The sequence below is a fragment of the Gadus macrocephalus genome, chromosome 1 (assembly GCF_031168955.1).
Source record: "Gadus macrocephalus chromosome 1, ASM3116895v1".
NCBI classification, from domain to species: domain Eukaryota; kingdom Metazoa; phylum Chordata; class Actinopteri; order Gadiformes; family Gadidae; genus Gadus; species Gadus macrocephalus.
Window position 1 is genome coordinate 26,225,741 of NC_082382.1, and position 14,775 is coordinate 26,240,515.

At 51.7% G+C, this 14,775-nt stretch overlaps 1 protein-coding gene across 5 annotated transcripts; it reads left to right on the forward strand.

Annotated features, from left to right (window-relative positions):
• The first annotated feature begins 1,676 nt into the window (after positions 1-1,676).
• Positions 1,677-13,829, forward strand: LOC132459784 (extracellular matrix protein 2-like). Of its 5 annotated transcripts, XM_060054589.1 has the most exons (12): positions 1,677-2,975; positions 3,354-3,543; positions 3,880-3,999; positions 6,280-6,316; positions 6,401-6,581; positions 6,957-7,590; positions 7,968-8,083; positions 9,439-9,574; positions 10,527-10,684; positions 10,818-10,957; positions 12,744-13,070; positions 13,633-13,829. In XM_060054589.1, the coding sequence occupies exons 1-12, from the start codon at positions 2,946-2,948 to the stop codon at positions 13,802-13,804; spliced, it is 2,241 nt and encodes a 746-aa protein (XP_059910572.1). In that variant the 5' UTR covers positions 1,677-2,945; the 3' UTR covers positions 13,805-13,829. The 5 variants fall into 5 exon arrangements, with proteins under 5 accessions (XP_059910572.1, XP_059910565.1, XP_059910539.1 ...); XM_060054582.1 differs by lacking the exon at positions 6,280-6,316 and having other exon boundaries at positions 1,679-2,975; positions 3,880-4,022; positions 6,387-6,581; XM_060054556.1 differs by having other exon boundaries at positions 2,199-2,975; positions 6,280-6,581.
• Positions 13,830-14,775: the final 946 nt, after the last annotated feature.

Genomic DNA, 14,775 nt, shown 5'->3' on the forward strand with positions numbered 1-14,775 from the left:
ACATAGTGGAAGGTCCTTCTGCTGCACCAAATGGCTTCCAATTCCAACTGTGATCACCGAGTCCTACAAATAGAATAAAATACATTTCCCAAAGTGCATCTCGGAAAAGGAGCTAATAGGTCAGGCATATCAATTTCCTCATAAACAGGAACGCTCTTCTAAATTCCGTACATACTGAGGGTGGACATCTGCCCCCCCACACACACACATATACAAAACCCTGTCAATCAGGCACTAGAAGCATATAAAGTCTGTCCATCAGGCCCCAGTATAATCCCGAGGTACTGTTGGTCGATGGTCATTGTGAGAAGTGGCAAACCACAGAAAAAGAACATGTTTTATGACAATAGAGTCGAGGTGAAGATCTAAAATGGCATGTGTCCTTGACTAGAAATAGTGTTGCAATTCAGGGGGTGGTGTGTGTGTGTGTGTGTGTGTGTGTGTGTGTGTGTGTGTGTGTGTGTGTGTGTGTGTGTGTGTGTGTGTGTGTGTGCGTGCTTATTTGAATGTGCATGTGTGTATCTGTGTGTTTATTTAGGTGGATGTGTGCATGTGTGTTTATTGGAATGCACGTATGAATGTGTGTTATTTAAATGTGTCTTTGTGCATGTCTGTTTATTTATGCTGGTGTGCATGTGTGTTTATTTGAATGGTTGTGTATTCTCTTGTGTGTATGAGGGGTAATAGAGGGGTAATAGAGGGGTAGTAGAGGGGTAATAGAGGGGTAGTAGAGGGGTAGTAGAGGGGTAATAGAGGGGTAATAGAGGGGTAATAGAGGGGTAGTAGAGGGGTAGTAGAGGGGTAGTAGAGGGGTAGTAGAGGGGTAGTAGAGGGGTAATAGAGGGGTAATAGAGGGGTAGTAGAGGGGTAGTAGAGGGGTAGTAGAGGGGTAATAGAGGGGTAGTAGAGGGGTAATAGAGGGGTAGTAGAGGGGTAGTAGAGGGGTAATAGAGGGGTAGTAGAGGGGTAATAGAGGGGTAGTAGAGGGGTAGTAGAGGGGTAGTAGAGGGGTGATAGAGGGGTAGTAGAGGGGTAGTAGAGGGGTAGTAGAGGGGTGATAGAGGGGTAGTAGAGGGGTAGTAGAGGGGTAATAGAGGGGTAGTAGAGGGGTAATAGAGGGGTAATAGAGGGGTAGTAGAGGGGTAGTAGAGGGGTAATAGAGGGGTAATAGAGGGGTAGTAGAGGGGTAGTAGAGGGGTAATAGAGGGGTAGTAGAGGGGTACATGGGGCACCGTAGCCCGCCCCCTCTCTGTTGGAGGTATATGGTCCAGCAGCACCTGCTGTCGGTCGGCAGCTGTAGCTGGGGTCAGGGGTCAGGGGTCAGACTGCAGGGTTTGGACCCGGTTATGTGTGGACACCGAACGGCTTTAGATGCAATTAAAGGCACCCAGTGCAACTTTCGAGGCTTAAAAATAAACATTCAATTTCTAGTCTTTTTTACACGTAGTAAGTTTCAATAACTCCATACCATTACATACCGACATTTAAGCAGCAAAGATGAGACGTCGTTGTGTGGTGAGAACTGATACAAAATCGATAACAACAACAATGCCGCCATTTTCTTTATTTTTTGTAACCTACAATAAATAAAGCAGGCTTCCAGTCAATGGAAAAATGGCTTCTCCCCACCGGCGATTGTTGTTGTAAAGATGGCAAGTCTGAATAGGATCGTTGGGATTTTTTTTTTATTATTTACAGGCATTGTCCGTTTCCTTTCTGCAGTTTACATTTGTGATGAGGTAACCACCACTACCACTATATCACTTTTTAAATCCCTAATTTCTCTCGGATTAATTTAACACTTGTGTTGTTGTAGTACCCTGTATAACCATGGTGTTACGCTATATATCGATTGTATGTATTAATGTCCTCGATTAAAGTGTGTTTGTAGTTTTGGGGGACTTTCGTTGACATGACAAATAACAATGTAGCGAATCAGAAAGCAGCAGGCCTGACAGGTAGGGGACTTGGTAAGGTTGTTTATGTTCTAAAGCCCACATATTTATTTTAAATGCCCAAGGTCAAACGAGGGATGACCTCTGGGATAACGCGTTGGGATAACAGCCGTCACAACACCGCTACACCACTAGTTGTTCGAGAGAGTTAAAAATATCACCAATGTCACCAAGATATATTATTTCAAACTCACATGTTGGGGCCAAAGTTGACAACCTCTCCTGAGAACAGGAAGTTGCTTGACAAAAGGTCTGGTGTATTATATTATATAATATATATAATATAATGTTCAACCTCTCGGGGGAGAATATGTGGATCACTGAGTTTTGGGAAGATTTAAACACTTTGAACACAGAGACAGCCCCTTGTGAAAAGTCCATGGTACAAACTCTTCACAAATAGCCTTGTAATGGTTTATATGTTTAACCTTTTACAAGGCTACAGGGCTGGATATTGGTCCAGTTGACCTTAATCATTCAGACTATACACAGCAGACAAAGGCTTGTTGAACTTACGACATCACAGTTGAACCTAGCCTTCTCCCTTGTTGTTCAACATGTCTCTACTTGGAAAGACTCATAAACCTTAGTGTCAACACTGCAACACTTCCCCCTATGGAAGCAGAGAACAAGACAGAGAAGCAGGAGGCCGAAGGCTGCTTGGTTCACATGTCCTGGAAGGAATTTCTCATATGTGTGGTTTGCAACGTAAGGAAGAAAAGTAGGAGAGAACCTGGTTGACTCTCTGGTGGTTCTACAGAGCGGTCATTCTTTCATGTCCTGCAGCCTGCGCTGCTATTGGTCGGCTCTCCAGGAAGTTGTCTTTATCCCTCAGCCAAACGGAGACAGCTTCGTACCGTTGGACCTGGGTCTGGGGGTTGGACCGCAGCCATAGAGGGGGCCTGTAGTGCTGGGTTGGGCTCCAGGAGAGGGGAGAGAGGTAGGGCTCCAAGCAGGAGATCCAGGGCTGGAACCTTGTGGCAGATCATAATGTTCTGCCAAGATATACTTTTTTCAAAGGTAATTCTGTTCAAGTCATAAATGGTCAAGTATTTACATATATATGTGTACTATTTTTTTTCTTCTGTTACTATTTGTGCAGCAAATGTGTGTTTGCATGTTTGTGTGCAATGTGTAAGAGCGTTTTGCCATCAGTGTGCTGAAACGTTTGTTGCGGTTTTAGTTCGTCGACTCATGCATGGCCGTGCACCGTGTGTGTTGACTGGGGCCCTTGTGCACACATGCACATTTCTCTTGGCTGGAGGGGGATAATGGCAGCGAGGGGGGTTTGATATCCTGAGAAACGTATGAATGAGGGCATTTATCTCCTTCGAACCTGAAAACACCCCCCCCCCACATCTCCTGGTCTGCTCGCCTCCTCCCTGCCCCCCTCTGCAGGCTATAAGAGGGTCCTACTGGGTGTGGAGACCATTCACCATGAGGGGAGCCGGGCTGCTGTGTCTGCTGTGCGTCTGCTGTGCGTCCCCCGCGGCCCTGAGCGGAGCCGGGGGGGCGGGCCCGGGGCTGGGGGCCGGAGCGAGGCTCAGGGCCCGGACCGCCACCGGGAGGACGCCGCCCCTCCCTGAGGGTGAGACAAAGACACCGGAGCGTCGGGTTGATTCATCGTTTGGGTTCCTGGTTGGCATTATCCTTCGTACCAATTTATTATGATTTAGTTGTGTTATCATATATTATAGGATAACGCAACTATATATTCTCATACACATGAGAATATATACATTTTTTATAATTGGTTTTATTTTAACAATGATCGTATGTTGAGTTCTAATGTAATGTTTTAATGAATTGTGATTATTGATGAGTGACTGATAATCATTACTGATTACTGAGTCTTGACAGCGTGTGAGTTGTGTGTGGCCTTCCTGTGCGTGTGCTCAGTGTTTGGGCCGTGTGCCCGCTGCAGGTCGGTGTGTGGTGTACGGGATGACCATGTTTGAGGGGGCCATGTGGTCTCCGGAGCCGTGCACTGTCTGCCAGTGCCAGGGAGACATGGTGAAGTGCAAACCCAGCGCATGTGACCCAGGTGAGACACGCCAACCTTTCAGAGTCGGTTTAGTCTCAATCTTCTCCTCTAACCGCAGAATGCACCGAGCCGATCTCTCATCCCCTCATTCCACAGCCTTACCTCAGATCATATCATTCCACTAACTAACCCATAGTATACCATCTCATATACTAAACCTTATAGTACCTATCCAAACCCAGAGTTGATCCTCCCTCTATCCAATCCCCATTCATATCCTTCCACTATCTAACCCCAGATCGTATCCTTCCACTATCTAACCCCAGACTCTATCCTTCCACTATCTAACCCCAGACTCTATCCTTCCACTATCTAACCCCAGATCGTATCCTTCCACTATCTAACCCCAGACTCTATCCTTCCACTATCTAACCCCAGACTCTATCCTTCCACTATCTAACCCCAGACTCTATCCTTCCACTATCTAACCCCAGATCGTATCCTTCCACTATCTAACCCCAGACTCTATCCTTCCACTATCTAACCCCAGACTCTATCCTTCCACTATCTAACCCCAGATCCTATCCTTCCACTATCTAACCCCAGACTCTATCCTTCCACTATCTAACCCCAGACATTATCCTTCCACTATCCAACCCCAGATCGTATCCTTCCACTATCTAACCCCAGACATTATCCTTCCACTATCTAACCCCAGATCGTATCCTTCCACTATCTAACCCCAGACTCTATCCTTCCACTATCTAACCCCAGACTCTATCCTTCCACTATGTAACCCCAGACTCTATCCTTCCACTATCTAACCCCAGACTCTATCCTTCCACTATCTAACCCCAGACTCTATCCTTCCACTATCTAACCCCAGACTCTATCCTTCCACTATCTAACCCCAGACTCTATCCTTCCACTATCTAACCCCAGACTCTATCCTTCCACTATCTAACCCTAGAGTATCCTATCCTTCCACTATCTAACCCCAGACTCTATCCTTACACTATCTAACCCCAGACTCTATCCTTCCACTATCAAACCCCAGACTCTATCCTTCCACTATCTAACCCCAGACTCTATCCTTCCACTATCTAACCCCAGACTCTATCCTTCCACTATCTAACCCCAGACTCTATCCTTCCACTATCAAACCCCAGACTCTATCCTTCCACTATCAAACCCCAGACTCTATCCTTCCACTATCAAACCCCAGACTCTATCCTTCCACTATCTAACCCCAGACTCTATCCTTCCACTATCTAACCCCAGACTCTATCCTTCCACTATCTAACCCCAGACTCTATCCTTCCACTATCTAACCCCAGACTCTATCCTTCCACTATCTAACCCCAGACTCTATCCTTCCACTATCTAACCCCAGACTCTATCCTTCCACTATCTAACCCCAGACTCTATCCTTCCACTATCTAACCCCAGATCGTATCCTTCCACTATCTAACCCCAGACTCTATCCTTCCACTATCCAACCCCAGATCGTATCCTTCCACTATCTAACCCCAGACTCTATCCTTCCACTATCTAACCCCAGACTCTATCCTTCCACTATCTAACCCCAGACTCTATCCTTCCACTATCAAACCCCAGAGTGTGTCCTTCCACACGTCAGTGTTATCTATCATCTGAATGCACCTAAGCTTTTTTCTTACAGGATGTATTACGACACAAATGCATTTAGTTATTGTCCATATCAAAAGTGATAATCAAAACTGTTATGATCATACAATTTAAAAACCTTTCACAGGCATGACATCTCTCCTTCTGGTTAGACTCGGGTTTTTCCCTCAAGAAGTGGCACATTTGACTTTTAAATCTGCTATTCAACCAATTATAATCTCTCCCTTTCTTTCTATATATATATTTAAAGAACATAAATAACACATGTTGCACATCACATCAAATAAATGTACACAACGATCAAAGTTTATCTTTTGAATGAATGATGCGGTTGTGGTTTGGGTTATGCTAAGTACCGGTTCAGGACATCTTAAAGGTACTTCTGTATCAGTCCTCCCCACCTCGAACACTGGGAGCATTGTCTACAGATAGACTCTGGAATTATGATGAAGACATTGGTTGTGTGAAGGTCATTTGCGGAGCAGGAGGATGAAGACCACAAGTCAGACATGTTCTGGGGACTGAATGCGGCCATTGATGCCTGCTAGGGGTTAGCATTAGCGATGTACCTTCTAACGTTTAGCTGATATTTGTTTTGGATGCTCGCCCTACTTCCTCCGTTCCCGATCCTTAAGTTCTTGAAGCCACTTCTGGGGGATCTTCTGAGAATGGTCGTGTTGTTGGGATTTCCAGGACCAGCAGTGGGAAAAGTTCAGGTGGTGAAGAAGACCTCGGTGCATCAGGGAGTGGGTGGAGGAGGAAGGAGGAGCAGCAGTAAGACCTCCACCTCTAGAGGACAGGAGGTGAAGGAGACCTCGGAGCATCAGGGAGAGGGTGGAGGAGCGAGGAGGAGCAGCAGTAAGACCTCCACCTCTAGAGGAGGACAGGAGGTGAAGGAGACCTCGGAGCATCAGGGAGAGGGTGGAGGAGCGAGGAGGAGCAGCAGTAAGACCTCCACCTCTAGAGGACAGGAGGTCAGAACCAAGGGACAAACCGTGAGTCCATCACCTTTAAAACTACCGCTGCTACTGGTGTTACTGGTAATAGAACTGCTAGTACGACTGCTGCTACTGGTGTTACTGGTAATAGAACTGCTAGTACGACTGCTGCTACTGGTGTTACTGGTAATAGAACTGCTAGTACGACTGCTGCTACTGGTGTTACTGGTAATAGAACTGCTAGTACGACTGCTGCTACTGGTGTTACTGGTAATAGAACTGCTAGTACGACTGCTGCTACTGGTGTTACTGGTAATAGAACTGCTAGTACGACTGCTGCTACTGGTGTTACTGGTAATAGAACTGCTAGTACGACTGCTGCTAGGATTTAGTTTTCTGTAATACCTGAAGGCCTACTGTTCTGATTCCCAGCGCCCCGCCGGGGGCCCAGAGCAGCGCCCCGCCGGGGGCCCAGAGCAGCGTCCCGCCGGGGGCCCCCCCAGCCCAGAGCAGCGCCCCGCCGGGGGCCCAGAGCAGCGTCCCGCCGGGGGCCCCCCCAGCCCAGAGCAGCGCCCCGCCGGGGGCCCCCCCAGCCCAGAGCAGCGTCCCGCCGGGGGCCCAGAGCAGCGTCCCGCCGGGGGCCCAGAGCAGCGCCCCGCCGGGGGCCCCCCCAGCCCGGCGGCCGTCCCTCCAGCGGTTAAAACACCGGTGGCGCCCAGGAGCCGCAGGCCCCACAACTCCTCAGACGAAGAGGACCGCGACTCTTCCGACGAAGACGAGGACGCGGAGGACGAAGACGTCGTCGGCCCCCCACATCCACCGCCGGCAAAAGCGAAGGTCAACCCCCCGACCCCGTCGCCGTCTGTGCTCCGGACCGCCCCCCCGAGACCACCTGCGCGGGGGGCGGGGGGGCGGCCCGTGGTGGCATTCCCCCAGAAGCCCCCCTTCATGGCGTCCCTGCCGTGGGGTTGCCTGCTGGCCGACACGCTGGTGGCGTGCGGCAGCACCGGCCTGAGCCGCATGCCGCTGATCTCCGACCGGGGGGTGAGGACCCTCTACCTGGCAGGTAGGGGGCGCTGGTGGAGCACACTTTAGATCATCGGCTTTTCGGGTCACGACTTCAACATTCTTAGCATGGGGGCCCCAGTTGGAGTCAACCCCTCACCTCTTCAGCTGGACAGGGAATCAACCCCCAACGCTGGCCTAATGCCTGTGTCCGCCAGTGGAGCTACACGGGTCGGGTGTATCTGTGAGACCTAAAACTTGTTGTCATTTGAAAGACATCTAAAATGACAGAGTAAAATGACATCGATAGACCATAACCAAGGCATGGAGTCGAACAAGATTCTCAAGCTCAAGTGTAATGTTGTTCTATTGATTGGTAAAACTGAGACCCTTTACCGTATCCAATCCTAATTGTGTTGCGTTTCTTTGTGTGTCCAGACAACAAGATCAGCCGGATCCCGGCCAAGGCTCTGGCCGGTCTGCCCAACCTGGAGTGGCTGGATCTGAGCAAGAACAAGCTGGACGACGCCTCCTTCGCCCCCCTGCTGTTCCAGGTGCCCCCCCACGCCAGCACCGCCGCAGGGCCGTCCGAGTAGCATACGTACACGACGCTTCCTCCATGCTTTGTGACCGAAGGCTCTTCCTCATATCCTCGGTGCCTCCATTCTGCCCCTGTTCGACCCAAACGTTTCCTATCATGACGTCCCGAGTATAGAGAGGGTAGGTCAGCCATCCAGATGGCCAGACCTCTGGGTAGGCTGTTGGGTTCAGCTGTGACCTTCTGTTTTGTAAACTCTTCCTCACTTCACCGAGTCTCCAGTGGGTTTAGGTGCGTCAGCCAACCACCAGCCAGGCTTGAAGGAAAAGCTCTCCAACTCGTGGTACTAAAAACAGGAAAAAAACTGCCGCCTCACACTGTGAACCGCTCTGTTATGCTACGTTACCGTTCTAACTCGGCTCTATCCCCATGGCAACGCAGAGTTTATTGACCGACTCTTCGGTGGTTGATCGACACACACCTTTTTTCTACCAGCCGGTCGACCGTATTTCACAGACACATCCATAAAAAAAAGACTTAGAGCCCTTACAGGTATGACGCGGGGACAAAGCGCACATGCTCCTTGTTGAATCAGGACCACAGGCAGAATGTTGCACCCTCGCAATGAATTCCACCAGATGCTTCGCCGGTCGGGTGGAGTTGGTCGCAGTCAACAGTGGAAAACCTCAACTAAGAGGGAGACAATGGTTTGTGCCTCCGGGCGTCTCCCAGCACAGCTCCTGGACTCCCTGGCTCCTACGGTCTGTCACACGGGTGACATAATGTCTTCAGTCTGTCTGGGGGCAGCTGTGTTGTTCCGTGGCTCGTACATATAACACTGGTCTAGTGCGATTGGTACTCTTGTGCTCAAACAGCTAAGAGAAAATAAGAGAAGAGAAAATAAATTGTGTATTTGTCCACGAGTCGGATGAGGAATCCACACTAATTCCGACCTGACCACATTTAATTAACGTGGCAGGAGCTTTGCACTTTTCTCACTCCTTTGTCTCTGGACATCTGGCCTCACAATAGAGAAGCTCATCCTGAAGCCCGACCCTGAAGCAGGTTAATGTCCAGTGCTTCAGAAACAACATGCAGTGGAGACTCATAGTGTTGGACCTCTCTCTCAGCGGGGAACAGACCGTGTATACAGTAGGGGGGCAGGCCAGGGGTTCTCTCAGCGGGGAACAGGGCGTGTATACAGTAGGGGGGCAGGCCAGGGGTTCTCTCAGCGGGGAACAGACCGTGTATACAGTAGGGGGGCAGGCCAGGGGTTCTCTCAGCGGGGAACAGGGCGGTGCGGGGCGGTGCGGGGGGGTGCGGGGGGGTGCGGGGGGATCCACACTAAGGCCTGGATGCTTTCTGCTGCAGAACCTGACCCGGCTGCGGCGGCTGATCCTGGACGGGAACAACCTGACCCGCGTGCCCGCCTCCCTGCCGCCCTCGCTGCTGGAGCTCAAGATCAACGACAACCAGCTCAGCGGCCTGACGCCGCGCAGCTTCAAAGGTCACACACACACACACACACACACACACACACACACACACACACACACACACACACACACACACACACACACACACACACACACACACACACACACATCCTCCTCCATGTCAACTCTCAACTCCACTCTCACTTCTCCATTCTGAAACACGAGCAGGGATTCCCTGTTAAAGGGGTTATGAGAGAGAGAGAGAGAGAGAGAGAGAGAGAGAGAGAGAGAGAGAGAGAGAGAGAAAGGCAGGGCGAGCTGAAGAGAGAGAGAGGAAGAGAGAGAGAGAGAGAGAGAGAGAGAGAGAGAGAGAGAGAGAGATGGATGGATCTATAGATATACTTTATATTTGCTTAGATTCTAGGCACAGTTTCACAAGAGAGTGCTCTTGTGAAACTGAAATGACAGTTGAAAGAACACTAACAGTTTGTTCTCCCTTGAGTAGTTGAGTAGCAGTCCGCTGGATTTAAACGTGCATTAATAAAATGAAACGTTAAAGAGCATCTATTATGCTTTTTCGACTTTCATGACCTATAAACGTTGTTATAATGATTTATAGTCATGTTTAACCATACTAAAGTGTACATGCATTTAGACGTATTCCCTGCTGACGTCTGGGGTGGCTGTGCAGAGCGCTAAACACTAGCGACGCCGGTCGCCATTCACTTGTTCAAATTTCCGGGATTTATCTACGTGTGTGTACGTGTGTGTTGACAGAGAATGCTGAAAGCGCCCAGATGAGAGGAAGAGGTTCCCGAAAATCTACATCGTTTTTTGTGCTGTGATTCGTGTCAGGTTGCTCTATAGTAGTCCTTCATAAGAAATTAAGACCGGAAAAGTGCTATAATAGGAGATCTTTAAAGACAAACGTCTCTATCATACAATCCCGCATTGTTCCTTTTCTTTTACTGTTCCCTATTGGAGGAATCCCAGCAGAGAGTTTAACTAACTTCATCCCGTCAGGTTTGTCCAAACTCCTGACGCTAGAACTGGAAGACAACCACTTCCACGACGGGAACGTTTCACCGTTGACCTTCCGACCACTAAGGAAGCTGGCCTACCTTCGTCTGGATGACAACCGGTTCCGGGGCGTTCCCTCGGGTCTCCCCGTCTCCCTTCAGGTACGACCGACCCGGAGGCCGGTGCTCCAGACTACCTTGTGATTTCCTCCTCCTTGTATGACTGGCTGTTACGTGGCTGTTGGTCATTCTGACTTCCATTTTATTTATTTATTTTATTTTCTCTGCTTGCTAGGAGCTCCACCTCTCAGACAACAAGATAGAGGTGGTGCAAGCCGGGATCCTGAACAAAACTGTTAACCTGAGGGCTCTGGACCTGAGCCACAACCGCATCCGAGAGGACCGCATTGCCCCCCACGCCTTGATACACCTGCTGTAAGGGTACACACCTGTAGACGCCAGCCCCCCGCAACGGACCCTGAAGTACATTCCCCCGTTCACTCATGTTCCACCGCGTCGATGAAAGCCATGAATATACATGGCTTTGATGAAACATGAAAGTAGCTGTTGTATCTGAAACCCATATTTATTAGTGTATACTATTAAGGGTACAGTGCCAAAGGAGTGGCAAACCGGGGTGGTGGTTCCCCTGTTCAAAAAGGGGGACCAGAGAGTGTGTGCCAATTACCGGGGTATCACACTGCTCAGCCTCCCTGGTAAAGTCTACTCCAAGGTGCTGGAAAGGAGGGTTCGGCCGATCGTCGAACCTCAGATTGAAGAGGAACAATGCGGTTTTCGCCCCGGACGTGGAACTACGGACCAGCTCTTCACTCTCGCAAGGATCCTGGAGGGGGCCTGGGAGTATGCCCATCCGGTCTACATGTGTTTTGTGGATCTGGAGAAGGCGTATGACTGGGTCCCCCGGGAGAAACTGTGGGAGGTGCTGGGGGAGTATGGGGTAAGGGGGTCTCTCCTCAGGGCCATCCAATCTCTGTACTCCCAAAGCGAGAGCTGTGTTTGCGTCCTCGGCAGCCAGTCAGTTTCGTTCTCAGTGGGTGCTGGTCTCCGCCAGGGCTGCGCCTTGTCACCAATCCTGTTTGTGATATACATGGACAGGATATCGAGGCGTAGTCGTGGTGGGCAGGGGTTGCAGTTCGGTGGTCTGAGGATCTCGTCACTGCTTTTTGCAGATGATGTGGTCCTCATTGGATCATCGGCCTGTGACCTTCAGCACTCACTGGATCGGCTGGCGGCCGAGTGTGAAGCGGCTGGGATGAGGATCAGCACTGCTAAATCTGAGGCCATGACTCTTAGCAGGAAACCGATGGATTGCTTACTCCGGGTAGGAAATGAGTCAGCCCAAGTGAAGGAGTTCAAGTACCTCTGGGTCTTGTTCGCGAGTGAGGGTACTATGGAGCGTGAGATTGGCCGGAGAATCGGAGCAGCGGGGGCGGTATTGCGTTTGCTTTACCGCACCGTTGTTACGAAAAGAGAGCTGAGCCGCAAGGCAAAGCTCTCGATCTACCGGTCGATCTTCGTTCCTATCCTCACCTATGGTCATGAGGGTTGGGTGATGACCGAAAGGACGAGATCGCGGGTACAAGCGGCCGAGATGAGTTTTCTCAGAAGGGTGGCTGGCGTCTCCCTTAGGGATAGGGTGAGAAGCTCAGCCATCCGTGAGGAACTCGGATTAGAGCCGCTGCTTCTTTACTTAGAAAGGAGTCAGCTGAGGTGGTTCGGGCATCTGGCAAGGATGCCCACTGGGCGCCTCCCTTGGGAGGTGTTTCAGGCACGTCCAGTGGGGAGGAGACCTCGGGGAAGACCCAGGACTAGGTGGAGAGATTATATCTCAACACTGGCCTGGAAACGCCTCGGGATCCCCTTGTCAGAGCTGGTCAATGTGGCCCGGGAAAGGGAAGTCTGGGCCCCCCTGCTTGAGCTGCTCCCCCCACGACCCGACCCCGGATAAGCGGACGAAGATGAGATGAGATGAGATGATGAGACTATTAAGTAAAAGTAAAGCTGATACTGATTAGGATTATCTTCTTTTAGGGTTAGGGTTATTTTCTAGCTTCTTTAATTGTCCTGTAGACTTCTAACAACCTTCAATAATTGTCCTAACCGAGTGTTCGGATTGGTCCTAGCTGAGTGTTCTGATTGGTCCTCCTGTGTTTGGTGCTAACCTCGTGTTCGGATTGGTCCTCCTGTGTTGTCCATCCAGGAAGTTGGAGTCTCTGGACCTATCCCACAACTGGCTGGTCCACGTCCCGTCCTTCCTGCCCCCGGGCGTCCGCCAGCTCGTCCTGCACCACAACCTCATCCAGCGGATCCCGGCCTTCGTGTTCGGGCACCTGGCCCCGGGCCTGGACTCCCTGCACCTGTCCCACAACCGCCTGCAGGACGGCGGCCTGGCCCCGGCCTCCTTCAGGGGGCTGAGCTCCTCGCTGGCCGAGCTGCTGCTGGACCACAACCTGCTGCACTCGGTGCCCCGGGGCCTGCTGCAGCTCAGGAACCTGCAGCACCTCCGGCTCAACCACAACCTCATCAGGTGGGCGGGTTAGGGTTTCTTCTTTCTTTCTTTTTCAGCGTAATGTTCATTTGACATTTAGTACAAGAATATTCACATTTCTCAATGTCCAAGAAGGCCTCTGTTGTCCATCCTTGCATTGATTTCTTGTGAATTTTGATAAATTTTCCTTCATATGAAATGAAACAGAACCAATTAATGTTGATAAAGTGTACCATGCAAAATACTTTCTTACCTACAGGGGGCAGCAAGCTCAATGAAAATCAAATCCCCTATTCTGTAGGACACTTTATATTAAATCAATTCAGCTTTTTGTGACTGGTTAACTTGGCTCCACCATACTAACGTGAAATATTACCTCCAGACCCAACCAAGTATAAACATTACCAAGACTTAGCACTTAGGAGCCAAGATACCTCCCTGGCTCGAAGAACAACCGACCTTCCGTCTTCACAAGAGAAAATCAACCCCTGGGCTACAGTGGTGGGGCCACCGCCACATGCCCGTCCTTCTTCTAAACATTCCACCATCTCCTTCCTCTCCTCCTTCCCCCCCCCCCCCCCCCCTCCCCGTGCGACGGCAGCGACGTCCCGCTGGGCGCCCTGTGCGACCCGGGGGCGCGCGAGGACTCCCCCCTGCTGAGCGTCCACCTGGAGAACAACCTGATCCAGCGCCACCTCGTCCCCCCCAGCAGCTTCTCCTGCATCCGCAGTTACCACAGCGTGCTGCTGCGGCCGCAGAGGGACGAGGAGTAGGGGCGCCCAATCACAGGAGGAGGAGGGAGGGACCGCCCAATCACAGGAGGAGGAGGGAGGGACCGCCCAATCACAGGAGGAGGGTGAGGAGGGAGGGACCGCCCAATCACAGGAGGAGGAGGAGGGAGTGACCACCCAATCACAGGAGAAGGAGGGAGGGGGGAGGGAGGGACCGCCCAATCACAGGAGGAGGGGGAGGGGGGAGGGAGGGTCCGCCCAATCACAGGAGGAGGAGGGAGGGACCGCCCAATCACAGGAGGAGGAGGGAGGGGGGAGGGAGGGGCCGCCCAATCACAGGAGGAGGGGGAGGAGGGAGGGACCGCCCAATCACAGGAGAAGGAGGGAGGGACCGCCCAATCACAGGAGAAGGAGGGAGGAGGGAGGGAGGGACCGCACAATCACAGGAGGAGGGGGAGGGGGGAGGGAGGGACCGCCCAATCACAGGAGAAGGAGGGAGGGGGTAGGGAGGGACCGCCCAATCACAGGAGGAGGGGGAGGGGGGAGGGAGGGACCGCCCAATCACAGGAGGAGGAGGGGGTGCCCAATCACAGGAGGAGGGGGTGGAGGAGGGAGGGACCGCCCAATCACAGGAGGAGGAGGGAGGGACCGCCCAATCACAGGAGGAGGAGGGAGGGGGGAGGGAGGGACCGCCCAATCACAGGAGGAGGAGGGAGGGACCGCCCAATCACAGGAGGAGGGGGAGGAGGAGGAGGGAGGGACCGCCCAATCACCGGAGGAGGGGGAAGGGAGGGACCGCCCAATCACAGGAGGAGGGGGAGGGGGAAGGGAAGGACAGCCCAATCACAGGAGGAGGGGGAGGGGGGAGGGAGGGACCGCCCAATCACAGGAGGAGGAGGAAGGAGGGACCGCCCAATCACAGGAGGAGGAGGGAAGGACTGCCCAACCACAGGAGGAGGAGGAGGGAGGGACCGCCCAATCACAGGAGGAGGGGGAGGAGGGAGGGAGGGACC